We start from the raw sequence: 23,270 nt of genomic DNA, 5'->3' as shown, positions 1-23,270 counted from the left end.
AATCTTGTTCCAACCTTTTTCCAGTTAATGAGTTAAACCAACATTTAACTGCTATTAACATAAATTTTGATTAGTATACAGTTTCTTAAAATATGTCTTGTTTCTCTGTCTTTAACCCAGGTTCAGACTGTTCCCGTAACTTTACCAGTCCTTCGGGTCTCATTGAGTCCCCGGGTTTTCCTGACAAATACCCCCACAACCTGGAGTGCGCCTTCATCATCATTGTCCCACCTAGGATGGATGTCACCCTCACCTTCCTCACCTTTGACCTGGAGAATGATCCCCTGCCAGGTGGAGATGGAGACTGCAAGTACGACTGGCTGGAAGTATGGGACGGGCTCCCAGGAGGTACAGCATTTATACTTTGGATCATGTAATCACTATATTACTGTTGCGGCTATTGCGATGATCCAGATGGAGATGTCAAACAATATTTCAGCCCTGTCATGAGTCAGTACAGAGAGCAAAGTGAGTAATATATGTACTCTTGCCCTGCCTACATCATTATTGACTGAGGTGGTGTAGCAACTATTTTAGAAGCTATGCGTTGGTCGATGAAAGCTAAGCTCACAGGCAGGAAGCTGGCACCTACTAGTAACTTTTTCAAGGGGAAAGTAAAATAGGAGCTGCTGAGCAAAGGGAGTAAAAGAAGGAGGTGAGAGGAGGAACAGTGGAGGGTAGGATATTTCTGGTCCAACTTCTACAAAAACTGGAAGAGTTTAGAACTCCAAGGAACACAACCTTTGGACTGAGTTTCAAGCAATGGAAGCAGTAGAAAGAAATAGAAGAGCAGTGGAAGGGCAAAGAAAAGTCATCCACTGCTGGGAAGAATAAAGGAATGACGGAAGACCTCTGGTGTATCTTCAAGATGAAGACTGGGAGAAAAAAGAAATGGGATTTTAAGGGAGGTCAGAAACCGGGGCTGGAAAGAAGTGAAATGCTATGTCTTGGATATATATGCATATATATGTCTTTAAAAAATAAACATTTGAAGAACTATGCCATTTTATTTTAGATTTTGAAATTTTGTTTTAAAATTTGTCCTTTTTGGACAATTTCACTAAAAATATAATAAATAAATAAATAAATATTATAAAGCCCTTAGAAAACATTTTCTTTTCAACAGTTTGAAAAGAACGACAACACTCGTGCTTTCCTTTCTATGACCTTTACTGTAAATATGAATTTAGCCTTAGGTGCAGCAGAAAGACAGAGACAGAGAGGGGCTCAGAGAGAAGAGAATGAAAGACCTCTGCTTTGAGTGATGGAGGGAGGCGACAGGAAAGACAGCGAGATGAAAGCAAAGAGTGAAATGAGGAGGGAGCGGGTTTGAAAGGGGAGGAAATTTACCGGGTGAGGGTCAAAGGTGAAGGACTTTTAGTTTCACCCTTTGCAGGAATAAAAAAAATCCTTAACAGGTAGAGTTAACAGGAAAAAGGCAAGCGGAAAAGAGAGGGTTTTTTTTTTTTTTTAACAGTTAAAGGTTAAAGGAGTGGGAAGAAGGGTGGAGATGTTGAGAGACAGCAAGTTGGCATAAAAATCAATTTATTCAAATGGAAAGAAAAGAGAACAAGATGATAAACATGCAGAGAACTCAGTTTTCACTTGATTAGGCACAGATTTTCTAAAAACTAATCGCAGCCATCCAAAGGGGAAGTCACCCCACAGTCCACAAGGCAAAGAAGATGGGAGCTCTATAGCAAATATTGTGTAAAATCTTAAAAAATATGCACATTTGTCTGTCCCTTCTCTTTTTTCTTGCCTTCTTTTCCCGTTTTCCTTTTCCTCACCACAATCAAGAAAAGAGTTATTACCATTATTTGCTCAAGAGCCCTATTTCAAATATCCACCCATTCCAAAAAGGAAGGGAAAAAAATCAATAGCACTGATCGATTGCTAGCTATTTTCTCTCCTCCTCCACAGGCCTTCTCATGTGTATATCTGTGTGTGTAAAAGAACAGCAGGCAGTAGCAGGATGATTCAACTATTTGTGCTCACCCTCCTTACCACACACACACACACACACACACACACACACACACACACACACACACACACACACACACACACACACACACACCCTCGGGCTTTAAATCACACTCATCTGTTTGTGTTGACATATACAAGTTGTGGTATTAGAGAAAAAGACAGTAGAGGAATCACTTAGGTCCTTGCACATTCACGCACATATATATACAGTACATATATGTGTGTGTGTGTGTATAAATATGCAGATAGATGAAAGGAAGGGAGTTGATGACATGAGGAGGTGGAGTGATGAGCAGATTTCAGTGGGCGGTGTTTCAGTGCAAGTCATAAAGGATATAAATAAACAACTGTGAGGGTTAAAAGATGAAGGGGTTCACAAAGAAATGTAAGATTAATCCTGACACCTGGATGAGTGCGATCTTGTGTGATTGACACAGCGTATTCCTTCATGAGTTAAAAAACAAACAAATAAATGATGACATAAATCAGACTGCTGACTGATCCAATAACTCCTGTTTGATCGACAGTGGGCCCTCTGATTGGTCGATACTGTGGGACGAGGGTACCGCCTGAGATCCAGTCATCCACTGGGATTCTCTCTCTGTCCTTCCACACTGACATGGCTGTGGCTAAAGATGGCTTCTCAGCTCGATACAACATGACGCACAAGGAAGTCAGTGAAAGTAAGTTTGAGTCGATAGTGTGTTTTCTTTTAAAATAATAAAAAAAAAAAAAAACATGAATATTGGTCAACATTTGCTCCGCCTGTTCTCCTCATCCAGCCTTCCACTGTAGTAACGCATTTGGAATGGAGTCAGGAAAGATCACAGATGACCAGATCACAGCATCATCAACTTTCTTTGATGAACGCTGGATGCCGCGACAGGCCCGACTCAATTACAACGACAATGCATGGACGCCTGGGGAGGACAGCAACAAAGAGTACATCCAGGTACGAGTTTGTCTCCAGCAGCCGTTTAGAAACCTTAAACTGGGGTGTAAACAAAGTCGGGTTCGAGAAACGATTCCTCAAACTTTCATTACAGTTAAAGTTGTTCTAGAAAGCTTATTTTTCTGACATTTGAGTGTTTTATTTTCAGACTATGGTGCAAATTCAGGAACCGTAATCCTTAAACACAGAAGTTTACTCTGCCTAAACTAAAAACAGATTGCACTCCCATTTTAGCACCATATTTTTCCCCGTGTTGACATATCACACATAATAACTCTACCACAGATATATTTGTCAGTGCATATGGGAGAGCAAGTGAGAGAGAGCGAGTGGGAGGTGTAGTGCTATCAAGGTTTAGCAGCTAGATGCCGGGGTGAGGCATTGTTTCCTGTGTTCTATCACAGTGCCAACTTTGTGCCATCCCTGAGCTTGAGTTATGAGGCTGTCTGGGTGAAATAGGAAGGGAAGGCGAGGTTGACTCACCCCCTAAGACAGGCAAAACTCAGATGGGTCAGAGAGGTGCTTTTCAGTCAGACACCTTTTGTAAACAACAGATTACCTTGTGTGTTGTCACCTACTGATAGCCTCACAAAGCCAGCCCACAGCTTTAGCTTTGCTCTTTGCAAAGGCCCAATAATCTTTAGAGGGGATTTGTTTTGTTTCAGCCGTGTTTTGTAATAGATGATTTAGCCTTTAATGTAACTAACTAGTAAACACAGCACCTTTATTGGGATTTCTTGCTGATCTTTAAAAGCAAAAAAAAAAAACATTTATTAAAACATTGGCAAATATCCTATCTCGTAAATAACTCACCAGCATATTAAAAACAACTCAGCTTTTAAAGCCAGATTTGAAAGCCAGCAAGTCTGGTTAAGTTCTATAATATCCGCATATTCATATGCAAATGTATCAAGGCGGGGAACAAAAGATTTTTGTACCGGAAGCTTTCTATTGATCATTCTGACATTAGATGTATACAGTCTGTGTGAAGAGCAGGCAGAACAGCAAGCCTTGCTCCTGATATGGCTGCTTCAGCAGACTAGTGAGTTTCTAGATTGATTATCACTTAAACCTTTTTGACCTATGACCCCTAAAGCATTGCCTATTGAACCTTCTTTATAGGTTGCATTTGTCAGCTAGTTAGGATCAGTTCAAGCATAGATTGACCACTGTTTGCAGAGTTTTTGCATTTATTTTATAGTATCCAGTTTCTGTTTTCTAACCCCCCCAAAAAATATGAATAATGTGACATTTACACTTTCCTTTCCTTTCCTTACTTATTTTATCTTTATCTTAGAACCCTTTTGGAAGATGCTGCACACCAAATTAGAAACACTGACCTTAACTTGTTTTCATAGTTTTTTGATGAGCCTGGCTGCCAGCTGCAAGGCTTAATTTATTCTCAGTTTTCCTAATTTTACTATACAGTCACAGTACAATAAGATTTTAGCTTTGCAATGAGACCCTCAATCTTTGGTCTCATTTGACAGTTAGCAATACCAGTAACTTAGACATTTATGCAAATGATAAAGCGTTACATTTTTTTTTTTTTTAAAGGAAAAAAAAATGCAACTGTCTTTATTGATGGGCAGGAGAGATTAAAAATAACTGTCTTGTTGTATCACAGCTGTTCTCTTACAAACACATGTCTCCTTTATGTTAGCTGGACCAATGTCACAATCACAGATAGTCACAGACATGTGGATTAGAAGCAGAAGTTCAGACATTCACTGCAGCCGGTCTCTGGCTCATAAAAACACAGGAAGGGATTGTGGCCAAGAGGCAATACATGATACCTCCTACAGTTGAAACCTCACACCCTCAAGCCCGCTCTCAAAAGTAGCTGACAGAAAACTTTGTTTAAAACACATCATTTGAGACTGAAAGGAATTCATTTCCATATTTTTCATCTTTTTCCTCTGACATTCAGACTGCCTGTATAATCTCATGGAGAGACCCTCGATTTTTTTTTTTTTTTTTTTTGAGGATGCATCAGATCTTTGCATTCATTTGGTTGTAAAAAGTGTCTACCTCTCTTATGTTCCGTTTCTGTCTCTCTGGCCGGCGGTGTGTGTGGTTGGTTCGTTTTGTTCCACAGAGGCTCTCAGCTGTTCCTCTGCATTAACACCTAGCACAGAGCAATGCCCCTGCATGTGTGTGCATGCTTGTGTGTGCATGCATGCATGTGTGTGTTTGTGTGTGTGTGTGTTTGTGTGTGTGTGTGTGTGTGTGTGTGTGTGTGCGTGCGTGCATGTGTGTACACGTTCCACTGCCTCTGCCTTGATGAGCAGCTGTTATAAATGCCAACATGCGTCTCCTTCTTGTGTCGTGCACCCTGTGGTGTCTTTTAACTTAGTGTTTATGTGCGCAGGGGTGTGTTTCCAGCTCAAGCATGCTTTACCATGTTGACTCAAGAGCCACGTGTGTGGTCTAAATCTAGGATACCTGTTCTATTCTATTCTAGTCTATTCGATTCTATTCTATTCTGGCCAGGCTCAGTGAGATGTGGTGCAGATTGATGATGCGAGCGCTGGTGGCTCCGTTATTCTAACAGCTCTGTGATTGATGAGGGACCTTCCATGGGAAGTCTCACTTAGCCTTTCTCCTGCTCTCTCCCTCCCTCTCGATTTCTTTCTTTCTTTTTCTCCCTCTTTCTCCCATACTCCTCACCCCTCCTTCTCCTCTCATCTGTTCCTCTCCTGTGTTCCGTATTATCGATTAGTTGTCTTGGTGGATCTCTGTCTTGCCCTACTGGTGCAGGGGTGTGTGTGTGTGTGGGTGTGTATGTGTGTGTGGTGTGTGTGTGTGGGTGTGGGTGTGTATCTGTGCGCACGCGCCTGTGTGTGTTTGGTGGAAGTAATCTAAAACACCTGTCTCTCTGACAGATAACAAACGCAGCATTTTACCTCCCCTGGTGTTTTGTACTATACCTCAGTGGGACATACAGCACACACTCACACAGCAAACACACACAACAAGTTCTGATTAATCTTCCAGTTTCAACGGCTCCAGCGGAGGAGAGCAAATCTTATGACCTGCAGTCGAACCTTTCTCATCTTCTCCTCTGCATTTGGATGTCTTAAAAATGTGAAATACTTTGGTTAAAGAACTGCAGGTGTGCAGCTATATTCCTGGCAATGAACTGCTCTAATTCTCAACAAATTATACTTAGTGACAAAGTACTCCAGTTTCTCAGTGATGCATATTAATATATTTTACTTCAGGTATTTGCAGATCGGCAGTGTTTATCATAGATGTGCAATCATTCATTACCCGTGTTAAAGTGTCTTTCTAAACACTAGATTATTATTGTTTTGTTAGACTCCTTTACATAAAAATGTTTTGTTACTTTACGTTGCTATTTAAATAGCTTCATTGCTCTACTATGTCTACTTATTTTGGGCACTGTGGAGCAAATGTGTATCTACTTGAGGGACCTTGAAATTACGGCATTTGAAGCTCACATCCTGCACAGTGCTTCCCATGTATAATGCAACACAGCGAGCAGCATGCCAGCCACGTAGTGTAGCATCCACAATCAGGATGGGGAGGTGATTATAGCTATTGTATGGGAGGAAATTAAAATGAGCCCCAGGTCATTACTATCGATCTGCCATGAGAGAAGTGCAGAGTGGAAAGAAACAGAGAGAAGTAGATGAGGAGGGGAGGAAAAGCGAGTGTTGAATGTGGGAGATGGATGCAGATAACTCCAGGTGTATATTTGTGTGATTATATTTGTCTGTCTTCAACTGCTGTTATACTTAAAGGATTTCCAGACATTTTTCTCATGACTAGAATATTTTAGATCACTGATAGCATTAGAATTAAATTATGGATATTCATTTCAATACATTAGTCTGAGAGGATTTCTGTTTTATTTTACTTTAATTTAATTTACTTCTAATTTTATTATTAAGTAAAACTTAAAAACTTTTCTCTCCTGTAACAGGTGGACCTCCATACTTTGAAGGTGCTTACGGGCATTGCCACGCAGGGTGCCATTTCAAAGGAAACTCAGAAGAATTACTTTGTTACCTCCTTCAAACTAGAGGTCAGCACGAATGGAGAAGACTGGATGATCTACAGACATGGCAAAAACCATAAGGTGGGTTTAAACACACGTGGCAGGAGCTGCTAACCAGCGTGGGGCTGGGTTCCACAGGCATTCTCGTGGAAGAGGTGGACAGAAATATGAGATGGATTATATGCAGCAAGAGTTGACCTCAACCCCCAAATTTAACTGGTGTCTGCAATTACAGCCTTTCCACTGCCACTCAGTTGGCTTCATTTAAGGGTTTATGACCAAGCCAGAACCAGCACAAGTCTCCAAGCTCTCAGTGATATCTGACATCATTGTATAGAGCTACAGCTACATTCTGCTTTTGCCATCCCATCTGGTTTCTTTTAGTTTCTGGTCTAAGCTCTGCCTAATGTTGACCTGATTGGGGCAGGTTTCCAAGCTGTTTTTCTCACAGGCGTTAAGGCATGATATGTCATCAGTAAGTATGCTGCAGTCTGGGGAGCCAGGTAGAAATAAAGCAGACAGTATTAAGAGTCTTAATAGTTGAAAGTGCAATTAAAGTGAAAGAGCATTCCAGTGGTTTTGGCTGTTTTTTCCATCGGAGGCGTTCTCCCCCTGGCAGTGGTCACACATGTTTGTCCTGCGGTCTAACGCCATGTCTGACTTTGTGCTATAAACCTTAATTCCTTCATGAACAATAATGCGTGCACGCAGTCACATATGGATGCGTTTTGCTATGAGAGGGAAACAGGAGCTCCAGTCTAACCATGTGTAATTCCTTTGTGGAGATCCCATAAGACTTACAGAAAAAAGTTAACTCCCATAGAAGTGATGGTTGGATAAAACAGCACAGAAATAAAAGCAAGGGATGAAGGATGATAGCGGAAATTAGTTTTTTTTTTCAGTTATATTTAGAACATATTAAGTTTGGTCAACCTTTATTTTTTATGGGAAAACACTAATATCTTTGGCCATTTGTTTTGAGCAGTGTGCAGGACTAAAGTTGCAGTAATAAATTGCATGTTTTACAGGAAAAAGAAGCATATGGAAATTTGGACTGAAATAGTATAGTAAGTACAAATATGATGTCAAAATTGATGGTCTCATTAACTATCCACAAATATCTAGATGCAATCATTTGACTTGTTTTGGTTAACATTAGCACTACATATGCAGGAGTTTTTGTGGACCCTGTAACCCTCCACCACAGCTTACCAAAAATGCAGTTCACTCTTTCTCCAAGCCCACCAGCGCTGGAAAATAAAAGAATGACTCACTGTAATTTTCACCAGTGAATGTTTACCCAGGGACTGCAGAAACAAGCATGATAGGGCAAAGAGCAGAGAGAGGGAGGGAGACAGCAGAACTGTGCAATTTTTACCAAATCAAATTTTTAATGCTTCAGGGTTTCAATACATTTACACAACTTTATGTACAGATGATCCTAAATTACATAGTTATAACTCAATTGCAAATCTTCATCTCCACTGGCGTTCAGAAAATCTACTGAATAATGAGCCATTTTATTGTCCATGCAGACACATAGCAACTACAGCCCAGTTTCACAGTGACATCAGGCAACGAGACAATAAAAATCCAATATGCAAAACAGATTAATGTGTCGAAGGTAGTTGCTGGTGTCATGCATAATCCTGCTTGTTTCTGCCATAACCCTGGAAAGCTGTTTTGAACTGAATACCAAGGGAGACATTGAGTTGTACGTGTGTGTGTGTGTGTGTGTGTTACTCTGAGTGCTGCTGATTTATTGCAGCCCCCTCCCCCTCAAACACACACACACACACACACACACACACACACACACACACACACACACACACACTCAAACCAACTGGTAGGGTCTTTCTAGCTGTTTGGCTCCCTGGTGCGCCAGTCTGTGCTGTAATCTGATGGTTCAGCTCAGTGTTGTCAGGCACCTCTTTAATCCACTACTACAGTATATCATTGTCTTGATGGTATAATACGGATATTAACTAGATATATACTGTACGTATATTGTATATGTGTATACAGGTTGGTCTTTATGTTATGGTGCTTTGTCTGGGCGATGAAAGAGGCAGAGTGAAGTTAGATCAGACAAAAAGGTGGTGTGGATGATAGTTATTTATCCGATGATGAAACGATGGTGTCAGCATCTTGTCCTCTCTCAGCTGAAACACCTCAGATGGCCAGTCAGCACTGGCCTTGCCCTGCTCACTGTCTCTGTCGTCTTTCACAGTGTTGTTGTGAGTGTGTGTTTTTACGTTAGAAAGATATAAATCACTCCACAGCAGTGGCCAAGACCTTTTTGGCAGTGGGTTTTATACTGTCGTTTGTAAATTGCTGCGTCTGCATTAACAGGATAATTCAAGGAAATTGTTTTTCATAATTGAAAGCAGATCCTGGATCACTTGATGCAGTGGATCACTGTCTAAGCATGTGCATTTTCTCTCTTTTTTCTCATAGAAGCTTTAAATCAACATTGCTAAGTTATTAATTTTGAAAAGTTGTAGCTTTTTACTGATGCAGGAAATAAACAGAAGTGCCCTGACTGTACACCTATCCATCCGTCTCTCCTTCTTGACATTTTCATTCACTTGCCTCTTCGCTAGTTCTCTCAGAAACTCTTCATCCATCAATTGCTCCCTCGATATCTACTCATTCTCTCTCTTCACATCTTCTCTCACCCTCTCCTTCCACTCATACACTCTTTCCTCTCTCACAACACTCCATCATTTGCTCTTCCTCCTCCTTACGTCTCTGAGAAAGTCATCAGGAAATACACCAGCACGTTTGTGCTGCTTAAACAAATGACTTTTGTGCTTGGCAGCAGCAGTGCTTCAGTTTGTGTGTTAATCTGGAAGAATTATTGAGTTAGTGTTTTATGAGCAAACGGCATTAAAGGAGGACAAAATAAATAATGGAAGCCACATGGATTGTTTGCTCTTGCAAAAATACCATGCCCAAAATAATTATGCATATACATAAGAGCAAAAACACATCCAAACATAGCACATGCAGGCACGTGAGTAGATGTATATTTAAAATCCTCCTTCTTTTTATATGTTAATGCTTGTCTTATATGAGTAGCTCTTAATTAAGCAGGCACTGCATGCACACACACAAATATCTACACACACACTCTGGTTTTAAACATCTGGGAGCCTGCCCGCAAGGGTGGTGCTGCTGTCACACAGCATCATGATGATTTGTGTGATCTGTAATGTTTTTGATAATGTCATTAAAGGCCTGTCATGAACCAGATGGCGCATATGGAATACATGTTAACTTGGAGAAACTTTTTAGACACAAAGAGAGTAAAATTCAGACCTAATTTGTTCCTATTTGTACTTACAGATACTACCAGAGAAAAAGGGTGAATGACAGAGACAGATGGGAAAAGTATAAAACATTCACACAAACTCACATGAATGTTTCTGTATTTTTCTCCTTCTGTCTTTATTTTGAAGACGTGATTTTCATCAAGGAGTCAATGTCAGTTCATTTGACTGCTCGTGTGAATTTGAATTAAGAAAGAAATTTGTATCCATATAACATTTTGTATGCCAAGTTGTGCATATGTCAAGTAAAGCAGAAATTTTCTGCAACCCAAGACCTCAGGTTGAGAAATAATCTAGTCTCAGTTGCAGTTTTTATCTTTAGGAGCATGAAAACATCTGTATATAGCTACATTTAAGCTTGACGTGGTACAAGTGTCATTACGTAGCCCTCCTGAATTGCTGTAGGCAGACCTGTCTGTGGCCATTACAGCACTGGACCTCAGCCAATACCAAAACCTCCTATTCCCACTTTAATCTGTGGGAGGGAGGATGGATGGAGAGAGAGGGATGGAGGATGGAGACGTGGGTGGAATGAGAGGGAGAGAGAGGGATCGTGATGGGAGGAAAGTGTAGAAAACTTGAAAAAAATTAGCAAAGAAAGTAATGGATCACAGCAAAAGGTTGCGTAGTCAACCACTGGACTGATAGAGAGAGGAGAGACTGAGCAGAAGGAGGAAGAGAGGTGGAAACTAGAGGGAGAAATGCAAGGTTCATAGGGGAACAAGTGAGTGAAGGAAAGAGGCAGGCGGGGGGAAAGAAGTGTTCATAGGGGAATCATGGCGCAAAAGAAATAGGGATAGATGGATGAAGCAGGAAAGGGGGAATAATGAGAATAGCAGACAAGGGTGTTGACCACAAATCCCTCTGGATAGTTCAGGGGTCTCAGCAACACAGCCTGGAAGGATGTCAGGAGAGGGAAAGAAAATAAAGCGACCCGAGTAGAAGGAGGAAGGCTGTGAGGTGAGGGAAAAGCAGAAGGGAGGGCTGGGTCAAAGGAGAGCAGGAGAAAAGAGTTTGTGACAAATGAAGAAAGAAAAGCTCAGAGAAAAAGCGAGTAAAGGGACAACGGGGGATATTTTGAAGGTGCCATGTGTCGTTTGGTCTGTGAGATTTGTGTATTGTTCTGTCACACACCCACATACATACACACTTGGATTCAGCTGTCAAAGGCAGGTTGCCTCCCTGAAGTCTGTGTGTGTGTGTGTGTGTGTGTGTGTGTGTGTGTGTGTGTGTGTGTGTGTGTGTGTGTGTGTGTGTGTGTGTGTGTGTGTGTGTGTGTGTGTATTTGGCCTTCTTTGATGGAATGAGAGGAGATGGAGGTGTTTTATTATTTTATAACTCAATGCATGCACATACACACAAAACACACTGAGCACGGACATTTGAATAATTCAGCACGTCTGCGCTGGCCCTCTCTGGCTGACTGACTGTGGCCTTGCAGGCTTATGACATGGCAACATGCACACACACACACACACACCTGTTCTTTACTTTCCCGTGAGGTGTGCACAGTCGTTTGTCAGTTGCTTTTTCTGTAGTTATTCACTAGATCTGATTTGTTGCCTTTTCCCTGCAAACCAGAATCAACTACCCAGAACTCTATTGTTATTCAGCAGAGCAGGTGTGTGTAAATGAAGGTAAGAATAGTATTCACTTCATGTCTGCCACCTTTGAGCTTCACTGAGAAATAAAAGTAGCATTTGAACTTTCTTATATTATTTGGTTAAGAACATTTCTGCTTGATATTGTAGATCTGTGTGTGTGTGTGTGTGTTTGTGTGTGTGTGTGTGTGTGTAAAAGAGAGAGATGTAGACAGACAAAGGAGGTGTATAGGTAAGCATCTGTTCACCCTACACCTTCCTGGTGTCAGCTTCCCTTGTCTTCTTACATTGGTGGGAACATCAGACCATTAACAAATGCAGACAGACTCTCTCACACACACACAAACACACACTTAATAACCTGAGCTGGGTTGCAGGTGTAGTCCATTAGCTGATTGTTATTGAAGCCTTTTAGACTGAGACTGTTAACAGTGAATTTAGCAGTTTTAAGACCTCAGGGATGCTGCATATCCCCTTACACCTCCTCTCTGTGGATTCTCACTGCAGAGCCACAACCTGGGAGTTGTTACGGGAATAAGAATATATTTGTTTGTAAGTGTGCACAAACCCCTGGGTGTGTCTTGTCATCTTTGTGATGTTTCATTCTGAAGTGTCTCTCCTCTTGAATTTACTTTATTGTGATACTGATGTGCACTATTGATCTGTCTTGTAGTTTATAGCACTTCACGAAGGACAGACAGCATTCCACAAAATTAAAAGTTCAAACAGGTTGGCTTTAACTTCATGGAGGCGTGTCACAGTTTAACATATAAAACAAACTGCACGCCCAACATGGCAGTGTAAAATAATGATATGTAGAAAAATATATTAAAATTTTATCAAGCAGGTCAGCTTATAAATATTTATAAGCAATTTCTTAACAGGGGAGGCATGAAGGTTAGCATTGTCGCCTGACAGAAGAATGCTCTGAGAGCGAGCCATTTGGATGGCTTGGACCTTTCTGCATGGTGTTTGCAAGTTCCCCCTGTGCCTGAGCGGGTTAGCTCCAGGTGCTCTGGCTTCCTCCCACATGACAAAGGATTGCATGAATCTGAATTGACCCTAGATTTGGATACAAGTGTGAATGGTTGTCTCTCTCTATGTCTTACCCCTGTGAAAGACTGGCAATTATACCCCGTGTCTTGCCCAGTATCAGCTAGGATAGCCTCCAGCTCCCCCATGACCCTACGTGGTATAGATAATTTAAAAAATCTATTGAATATCATGACAGTCCTGATAAAGATAATCAATAGATATCGGTAGCGAGCCCTGACAATGATCATGTTTTCAGTCTGCTACTGAATAGATCATAAAACAACAGTAGCTCAGTGGCACATCAAGCTGCAGCTTGAGTTGCATCACTGATGACCCTGAACAAAGTTGGTAATTGAAAAAACTAAAAGACACCAAGTTCATGTCAAAGGCCAGCATGTGTACAGCTCTCTGGAGCCTGCTACGCTCTCTCATACACACACAAACACTTTTGTTTTTCTTTTTGCAAATGTTAAACTGCAAAAAGCTGGAGGTTAGACTTTCACACAAACATACACATGCACAGAAAGAGTCATAAAGTATCCACATACACATAAAGTATGTGTGTGTGTGTGTGTGTATGTGTGTGTGTGTGTGTGACTGTGTGTGCACAAAAAATGTTGCCGTGGACACCAAGGGAAATCAGAAAGCACCCGCCAGCCCCCAGCTCCTAAGAGTGAGACTTCATAATTACACTTTTACACACCGACACACACTGAAAAACACACACACATATACACACTTGTAATTACAGTCTGCTACCACAATCCCATTAAGTCTTTGGGGCCTGTAGGCATTTTTCCATCATTTAACAGGTCACAGTTTCTAGTATGAATGCTTTTGTGAGGGCATGAGTACACAGGGGGCAACTTTGTGTTGTACACCCATTGGGTCACAGGTTCAATTCCCAGCTGGCCTAGTGGCCTGCTTCGGTTCTTTTCCAAGTCAGAAACTCCTTTCAACCATATTTTGTCATCCCTGACGGGTCCTGCTGTTTAATGGATTGAAGACAGGAAGAAAAAAGTGATTTTGTGCACACACACACGCACGCACGCACGCACGCACGCACCCACGCACACACACACACACACACACACACACACACACACACACACACCTAAAACAAGGCAAACATCTATAAATGCGTAGCCAAGCAAGTAATTGCAAGGCCTTTGGCTCTGTTGAACAAGGCTTACTGCTCTCTGTAATAAACACACTATGATGTGTTTTCAACACTAATATAACATAATAGAAAGAGTGTTAGACAAACAGAGGGAAAACCAGCTTATTTCCCTGTGTAATGAAACAACAGCATGGATTATTTTCCTTAAATTTACAGTGGTTTATCATCAGTGAGGGAGGAGATAGAGATGTTGAAGAGAGAGGGAGATGATAGGGAGAAGAGCAGAAACCCTGCTGTGCTGTCCTGCTGAGAGACCAACGGAGATGGCTGTTGTAGAGCAAGACACAACACTGTCAGATAGACAGAGATATAAAGTCTTGATGTCAAGAGACAAAAAAAGAGTGCTTCTAGCCATGCACACTTGCATTTGGTTTCCTTTTATCTGAATTTGGGTGTTTTCAGAGGAAATCATATTATGCAGTGTGAAGTGTAGGAGCTCAGAGGGCACTGTGTAAGGATGGAGACACATTATATGCATGTGTGGGGGGGGGGCAGTTGTGTCTGGAAGCAGTGTATTAGTGAATGTCGTGTGTGTTTGTGCACTGAGGGGTGGTGGAGTGTGTTTTTCTTTGCACTCTGCGTAAAGGGATTAGAGATGTTTTCTTGTGCGTGTGCGTGTGTGTATGGTTGAGTCAAGAAGACATGAGAAGAGGATGCTCTCCCACATACTTATGTCCTTGATTTATTGCACACTGCATGCTCTCAGACTGTGTGTGTGAGTATGTAAGTAAACCTTTGCACCCCTTCCTTCCCTGGTGAATGGACACTTTATTAATTTTGTGCATTTTATTTAATCACTGAGAGGAGAAACATTAATCTGTTGCCATTTTATCTCATATTAAGTTATGTTATGTCTTAAATAATAACTGGATTGAGTCATGTTAGCCCCATTTTCCTGTTTCTTTAACTCCACTTTCATACTTAACTTAAATATTATTGTCATCATGCTGCAGTTAAAAGAAACTAAATTACTGTATTCCCCCAAATAGTGAAGTTGTTCTTTAAGGGTCATAATTTTTACAATCTTACAATTTAGTGAAAAAGAATGTACAAACTCTTTCACTTCTAAGAGTTTACATATCAGTACACAATAAACAATCATTTGGTCCTCAGCAGGTCTTAAAATTAGATAAAATAAGATCAGAAAAACAGTAACACACAACATATTACAGCGTGTTATTATTTATCTAATAAAACTAACCCCAAAAAAGAGAAAGGAACTCACTACAGTTATTGGTCAAGCATCTGTAAGTGAATGAAATGACAATCATTTCACTATATTTCACCCATGTGCCATTAAATTAACAGTTTTGATTTTTGTTTTGCTATTCAAGCTGCATTTAAATTAATGCAGTTTTGTCTTTAGAACACCCGGACATTCAATATTTGTGCACATATGTTTTAAACCCCTTCAAATTCAGGTAAAAAATATTCAGTGCTACACATTGTTTTTGAATAGAGCACACTGCGTGGTTATGTTTAGGAGTTACATTAGACACTAAAGACTGTGTTCACGGTCTATGTTAGCATGCTAACGACTGCTAAGCAGCACCCAGAACATAACTGAATGTACCAAATTTGAAGGTTGATCCTACTGTCCAGAATTTGTTGAAAAACATCAGCAAAAGGCACAAATTTGAACCTCATGGTTGCATAAGAAAAGTTGAATCACCAATTTCTTATGGAAATTCATGCATTAGCTCTGGACCAAAATGATGAACAGACAATATGATGAACTGATGAGCTCCATTAGCGTGGCTAAAAGCTCAACATAATTATGAGGCTTAAAATCACTATCCTGTATGAGGCAAAACCAGAATTTGTACAATTCTAAGTAGTCTTCAGGAATAGTTTTCCAGGTTTCTATATGGACATTCAAAGTTGCTGCTCAGACACTTTCCACATGGAATTTCATGGTGAATCAAACTCTGATGGTAATTTTCTGCATTCATCACTCCATGAATTTTAGACAAGATCTCCAGTATCTCTGGCTGAATTGCAGCCCAAAACCATGACAAAGATTCCATGTTTTACAGATGGCTGTAGATACTCACTGTTGTACCTCTCTCCCAACCTCCTCTCTACATACTGACAAAGATTTGAACCAAAAATTTCAAATGTGGATTCATCACTCCATTAGACCTGTTGCCACTGATTTTCAGTCCAGTTCTTGCGTAATTTGGCATACGTGTACCAGAAACATAACCTCCGTCCATCTGCATTATCAGTGAGTGAGGTAATTAACAAGAAAGTCTGGCTCCTTGGAAGCAGAATATAATGAAATGAGGGGTTGCTCGAGACTTTTGCACAGTGATGTATATAGTATATAGAAAGCCAAACAAATGATAATGCCTAATGACTCAACACAATATCAGACTGTATCCATTATCCTTATTGAGTTCCTATGTTGCAGCTCATTTTCCTCCTACTCTTCCTTGGCAGAATGAAAATGTACTATTAAATGTTCCTTTCTGTCTGCAGGTTTTCCACGCCAATGCTGACGCCACAGAGGTGGTTCTCAATCGAATCCCACAGCCAGTCCTGGCCCGCTTTGTACGAATTAGACCTCAGACATGGAAGAATGGCATTGCACTGCGGTTCGAGCTTTATGGTTGTCAGATTACGGGTAAGAAAGATGATGCATTTTTTTTCTGTAGCGTTTCTCAGACTTTCTTGGGAGAAGGGTCAATGTCCTCGTGGGATTCTAGCAAAAACACAGAAGTCATTTTGTCAAGTTTTATGCCAGTGATATACGTGTTTTTACACAGGGTCAGTGCCAAAATAACTCCCTTAGAAGCATTTTCTGGAAGAGAACAGGCATAAGTAAAAGGGGTTTCTTTATTTATATAATCTAATAATAAACACTTCTGTAATTTGTCCATCCATTAACTCCTATTCATAATTCTATTCATGCTGTCCTCTCGTCTATTTCTCTTTTTCACATGCACACAACACACCCACCCTTATGTGCACTCGCACTCTTGCCCTTGCTCTTTCATATACATATACTCCTTCTCTGTCTCCCACTCACAGACCACACACACACACACACACACAGAGAGAGAGAGAGAGAGAGAGAGAGAGAGAGAAAGAGACACACTCAGTCCTAATAGAATAATACTAGAGTGTGATGTGTGGGTGATAACATCAGAGAGTAACAGGCTCTCAGCTTTCATCTGCAGCCCTGGCAAACAAACACGATTTCAACCAGCATAATCAGCTCAATACTATAAATAGATAAAACTTAATTAGACTGTCTGTGTGTGCGTCTGTGCGTATATGGTAAAAGAGAGAGTTTCAATCCATTTGAGCATATCTGTGTGCATGTGTGTCCCAGCTCCACTGTATCATTATTAGGTTAGGGCCTCTCTCTGCTGCCATCGTAGTGGCCATTGAGAGGGACAGATATGCTCTTATCCAGGAGGGCTATTTCAGCACCCACACAAATCACAATCACACCAAAACAATATGATACTGCTTCTGCATGAGTGTGTGTGTGTGTGTGTGTGTGTGTGTGTGTGTGTGTGTGTGTGTGTGTGTGTGTGTGTGTGTGTGTGTGTGTGTGTGTGTGTGTGTGTGTGTGTGAGATAGAGAGATAGACAGGGATGTGGGATATATCGGGTATCTTGCCTGTGTACTTGATCGCTTTTTTTTTTTTACTCTATTTTAACACCTGAAATTGCATTATATATCACTCTACCTTTCTCACCTCTTTCAGCAGCGAGAGCACATATAACCTTAACTTTTTTCTACTTTTTTTTTTGGACACCCCCCCGCCACCTTGTGATTCCTACAATCCATCAAGGGCATGAGAAAAACATTGAGTTTATATGCAAAATCTTGACAGTTTTAAGACTGGTTTGGCTTTTGTTATGAGGGATGGCAAACTTTGATACTTTAGAGGCTCATGGGGTGGGGGGGGGGGCACAAACTGCTCTGTTGCAGTTTCAGGAAAAATGTCTATAACCCGCTGAATAAACCAAACATACCTGCTAATAGCCATGCAGTATCTTTTCAGCTTCTTTCTGAACACACAGACATGCAGGCAAACACACACTCATGCACACTGCCAGGGGGAAATGTGATAATGCCCTACACAAGCCTATAAAGGCAGACATAAAGCAGTCAGTCACTGACATGTCATTAACTTAAATCACACTTTTATGTCTTCTGCTCTACTTTTTTCTCCATCTCTACCTATCTCTCTTCAGTATGTTTTTCTTCCTACTCATCATGCTTTTTCCTCTGTCCTTCTTTTACCTTTGCTGACAGCTCCCATTCCCTCTTTTCTCTCACCCTGTCTCACTTACTTCTCAACATCCCTTCTTTAAATCTTCCCTGTCCCTGCCTCATTCGGCTCTTCCTCCCTCCATCACGTCTCCCTTAATCTCATTTTATTTTAGCACCGCAGCACTTATCAATCATTTATTTTTAGCACCTTTACTATTTTACCCAGCAGGCTTGTGTAGTATGTGTGTATTTGTAGAAACTACACATGTGTGTCCAGCCGTGTGGGTATGCATCAGCCAGGTAGAGACTCAGCGGTGTACTTGTGAGACCCCGTTATCAGGAACAGCACAGTGGGAGTTTATGTTCACCTGTGTGTGGGCGAAACATCAGAGCATATGTGAGAGGAAGTGGGTTTCTGAAAGACCTTTACTATTTGACTACTATGTGTTTGTGCATGTGTCTCTTTGTATATGTGCATTTGAGAGCTTTCAGACTTCTGCGTAATATCTAACTATTTCTGCTATGATCTTTAGAGGTGATACTCTCATCAACTCACACTGCACCCCTGTATTAAAAGCCCCAGTGGAGTGCATTAGCTAGTAAAAGACACTGGTGCAAAAAATAAGAAACATAGAATAAACAGTGCAATACTAGAATTTTCTTTTGGCTGATCAGTTTCCGTGTCTGCTGTAGAGCTTAAAGGAGCTCATCTAGCCTGGCTGTAGCTGTTGTTGTTTATTGTTGATTCATTATTTACCATACTGAGACACAAAACGTCACGCCATTAAACATTCATCTCCGTGAAGACCTGAAGAATGTCACCATCAATCACCATCAACCTTCACTGTCAGCCTGCTCTCTCTCTCGCTTTTCCACTGGCAGCGCTCTCTCTCTCTCTCTCTCTTTCTCACCCTTTTCTATTCACTTGCTGTCTTTTGAGTCCATCTTTCTGTTTGACCTTTTGTCTATCTCTTTATCTTCCCTTTGTCTTCTAACTCCTCCTCCTCACCTTTGTCTTCCTTTCCCCTCCTCCTTTCATTCTTCTTCCTCTTTTCCTCCGTCGCCTTGCCTCTTTTAGCTTATTTTTATGCCGCTATGTTTTAAGCCAGAACAGAAATGGTCACTTTTTTTTTTTTGGTTCCATTTCTGTTTTGTCATTATTCATGGTAATACCATATTTTGATGCTTGTCAGACTGAAAAAAAAAAAAATTGTCAGTGTAACAAACAGTATCCCTTTGATCTGCAACATGCTTTCATTTAGTTCTTCCATTTGGGAGTTCTCTGGCTCAATTCCCCATGAAGAATCCCCTTTGGTAGGTAGGTTAAAATTATGCATCAACTTTGCAGCAGCAGGAAGGCAAAATAATGAAATGGGCTGATGGAAAGCAGCTCGGAGGGGCTGCGCAGTGTAACACACAAGTTGTTGTTTTAACAATTTGTGTCACGAACACACAAAGATTTTGCTCCCAGATTAGATCAAACAGTGTCGCCAAATTTTTCCAGACCTGAAAGTGATATTCACTTCTGAAGGATTGTTAAAGGAAAGACACTTTTGCAGTGCAGGAGCCTGTTGTGAGCAGACTGGATCTGGTAAACAGAAAACAGTTTGGACAGTCCTTTCAAAGCCTTTTTTTAAAGAATAATGAAAATATCAGGTTATGGCCCATTTGGCCCAAATGACTTACCAGATACAGCACTGAACAAAAGTCTTAAGCCATCCCTCATTTCTATTTTGCCTCTTTGGCACTTTGTTCCCAGCATCCTGTCACAAAATGCAACTAAAGAATTGGTTCACATTTCTTCAGTTGAATCAGCAAAAAATGCCAACGATAACCCAGTTTGACAGGCATAAAATGGTATTTTTCCACCTACAAGGTGATTCCCAAAGAGCTAATGCCATATCTCAGCACGGTGTGCAGAGTGTCAGGAAAGAGGTACAACAGTCTATAACCATCTCTAAAACACAGTGGAGGTTCTGTCATGGTTTGGGGCTGCAGTGGTGTTGGAGGTCTTGCCAAAATTGATGGAATTATGAACACAGAAAAGTACTGCCAGATTTTGATCCGCCATACTATACCATCTGGAAAGTGTCTGATTGCTGTGGCTTCATTTTTTAGCATGATCTCAAACATGCTGCCAGTGCAATAAAAGTATACCTGAATGGAAAAACACACACTGAAACACAATCAGTATTGGACTGGCCTCCCCAGAGCCTGGACCTCAACATTACTGAAGCAGTGTGGGATCATCTTGACAGAAAACAGAATTCAGGACTTTTGCACAGTGCTGTATATTACTCCAGATGATTTCTGACATTTAGCTTCCAGTCAGCCTCTAATATTGTTTCCATTTTTAACTTCATGGACATGCAATATAAAATTCCCAACAGTAAACATATGGTGAGCTGTTTCCTCAGTTTTAGACCATAACTGTGTGGAAATGGTGTGGCAGCAGAGGGCATGAAAGGTCACAACAAAACTGTACCATTGACATTTTTGTATTCATGAAATCAACCATTTATCACTAGTCACGTTGTTTTTTGATGATAATATTGCTGCATTAATACCATGTTTTAATGTTTCAATCTTTGAGGCACTGAGACAACTTTCCAAAAAAGTTCCTGAATGGCTTTACTTTGTAATTACTTTTATGTTTAAAAAAAAGAAAAGAAAAAAAGACAAGCATCAATATTTGTTTTGTGCACTGATTGTAATAACCCAGCAGAATAAATAGAAATCATCTTTCCTACCTTTAACTTAAGAAAAAAATATCTTAAAATTTGCTTAGCGGTACTATTAAATATTCCTTTCTCACTGTGTTTCTTGTTCAGATGCCCCCTGCTCAGAGCTGCAAGGCATGTTGTCTGGACTACTTCCTGACTCCCAAATTACTGCATCCTCCATGAGGGACATCCATGGCTCCATGGGGGCTGCCAGGCTGGTGGCCAGTCGATCGGGCTGGTTTCCCAACCCAACACAGCCCATAGTTGGAGAAGAGTGGCTACAGGTATGGGCTGTAAAATCTAGCATTCATTTGTTTATGGATTGTCATTTTGAAGCATTCAGTTGAGCATTTTGACTGTTGTCACCTTAGTTTTTTAAACTGCATGTGATGTGTGAGGGATGGATATGACTCAATGAAGAAACAAAGGGGCAACGCACTTTCATACAGCAGTAACTTGTCAATCACAAGGAAGTCACACCATAAAGCAAACCCTGCTTTATCATATATTTTTTACTCTTAATGGGAGCATAGTATACAAAATACATGTCATGTTATGATAGAGAACACTTGATACCAGAGATTGACACTATAAATGTCAGAACATCAGAAAAGGTCATCTGAAGTGATAAATCAAGTGGGCAGTGGGGGGTCAGTTTCCCATAGACTTATTTTTGCAACCAAAGGAGCCACTGGGGTGGGGCTGGGGGGGAGGGAGGCTGCACTGGGGCTAATGGCAACATCTACTGAACCAACAAAGTTACTGGAAAATGACATACATGACAATTTTTCAGCCATCTTTTAGACTGCATTTGTGACCTTGGTCATGAACTGCTATTGAATGGAAAGAGGAACCTATTTCCAAAGCCTGAATCTTATTAAAAGTTCCCAATGGAAAACCAACATTTGATTGATTATATGCTCGGGAAAGTCACAGTTGTCACAATAGGCAGGGGATCTGGAAATTGATTGGCTCCATGGTGCAGAGGGTAAGCTAGCAATAATAACTTTGTTTAACTTTGTTTCCTGTGTTGCAGGTGGACCTTGGTGTGCCCAAGATGGTACGTGGTATTATTACCCAGGGTGCAAGAGGACTGGAGGGCAGCGCGGAGAACAGAGCATTTGTCAGAAAGTACAAGCTGGCTCACAGCTTGAATGGCAAAGACTGGACCTTTATCACTGACAGCAAGACTGGGTTTTCTAAGGTAAAGGAGAGCACACATACATATACACAAAATCTCTTTCTTTTTGACACATACATGGACACTCTCTGTCCTCTGATTGCCATTGTCAGTTCTCACTCATTTGGAATTTATTTATAGCCGTCTCTCAGCCCAGCCTTCATAGTTTTCCCGCTGTCTCGCTCTCTTTCTCCCCTTCTTTGTCTCGCTCATTCTTGTCATTTTTCTCAAAGAAGCTGTTTTATTACAACCTCGGCTCTGATAATAATTCAATTTAATCACCTCACTCCTCATTCTTCAAGCTTCTACATCTTCCCCTCCCTGAGTCCTATGCACTCTCACTCTCTGCTCTCCTCTGTCTCTCATCCTCTATTTGTCTCTCATGGGTGTTAATTAAAAATGTCTTTCCTGCATCACCACTCAACACTGCTGGCAGCCTAACGCACTGTGAGACGGGCACTTTAAACTTTGTTCTGCTTTCCGAGACTATGTCTTAAAATGCTTTAATAGTACTACTGAGTGCCTGGATTTTCTCCTGATGCTAAAATCCTGTTCTCTCTCATCTGCCTGTCTTTTTAAATGAGCATCCTGGGAAATTCATCATAGGGTCTTAAAATTTCCGAAACAGGGAACACAGAAGATACAGTTCAATTAATGAAACCAATATTATAACTTTCACAGCCCACGTTTTTTTTTAAAGGATCGTCGCAGTCTAGTCAGTATTAAGTTTGTAACAAATCTTGTGTTTTTGCCAGAGGCTTCTTCTGCCTCAAAGACGAGTTGAAAATCAAAGAAAACACACTCTTTTTGTTATTTTTGACACGTACTGAGCAGAGAAACAATGCTGGCTAGTTGTGTTATTTTAAAAGAAATTGCCATTTTTACATGCTCTGCTGCATGTTGTTGGACTGTCACCCTCAGTGTCACCTTTACCACAAAATCCTTGTACAAATTCTGGCACAAGGCAGAGTTTATCACTGGCTGTTTTGTATCTTAAATCTCTGAAAATCCCTGCCTCAAA

The 23,270-nt window shown here is 40.9% G+C and overlaps 1 protein-coding gene across 1 annotated transcript in view; it reads left to right on the top strand.

Moving 5' to 3' along the window:
• The window catches only part of LOC115800637 (neuropilin-2-like), an 83,041-nt gene that overhangs the window by 21,455 nt on the left and 38,316 nt on the right, over nt 1-23,270 (top strand). The window contains exons 4-10 of the mRNA XM_030758119.1: nt 121-348; nt 2,517-2,672; nt 2,772-2,941; nt 6,891-7,046; nt 16,598-16,742; nt 21,178-21,353; nt 22,106-22,273. Coding sequence (XP_030613979.1) covers nt 121-348; nt 2,517-2,672; nt 2,772-2,941; nt 6,891-7,046; nt 16,598-16,742; nt 21,178-21,353; nt 22,106-22,273 — 1,199 coding nt within the window. The remainder of the gene's footprint in view (nt 1-120; nt 349-2,516; nt 2,673-2,771; nt 2,942-6,890; nt 7,047-16,597; nt 16,743-21,177; nt 21,354-22,105; nt 22,274-23,270) is intronic.

Source organism: Archocentrus centrarchus, chromosome 21, assembly GCF_007364275.1.
Source record: "Archocentrus centrarchus isolate MPI-CPG fArcCen1 chromosome 21, fArcCen1, whole genome shotgun sequence".
Classification (NCBI taxonomy): domain Eukaryota; kingdom Metazoa; phylum Chordata; class Actinopteri; order Cichliformes; family Cichlidae; genus Archocentrus; species Archocentrus centrarchus.
This window is presented reverse-complemented; position numbering and strand designations above follow the sequence as displayed.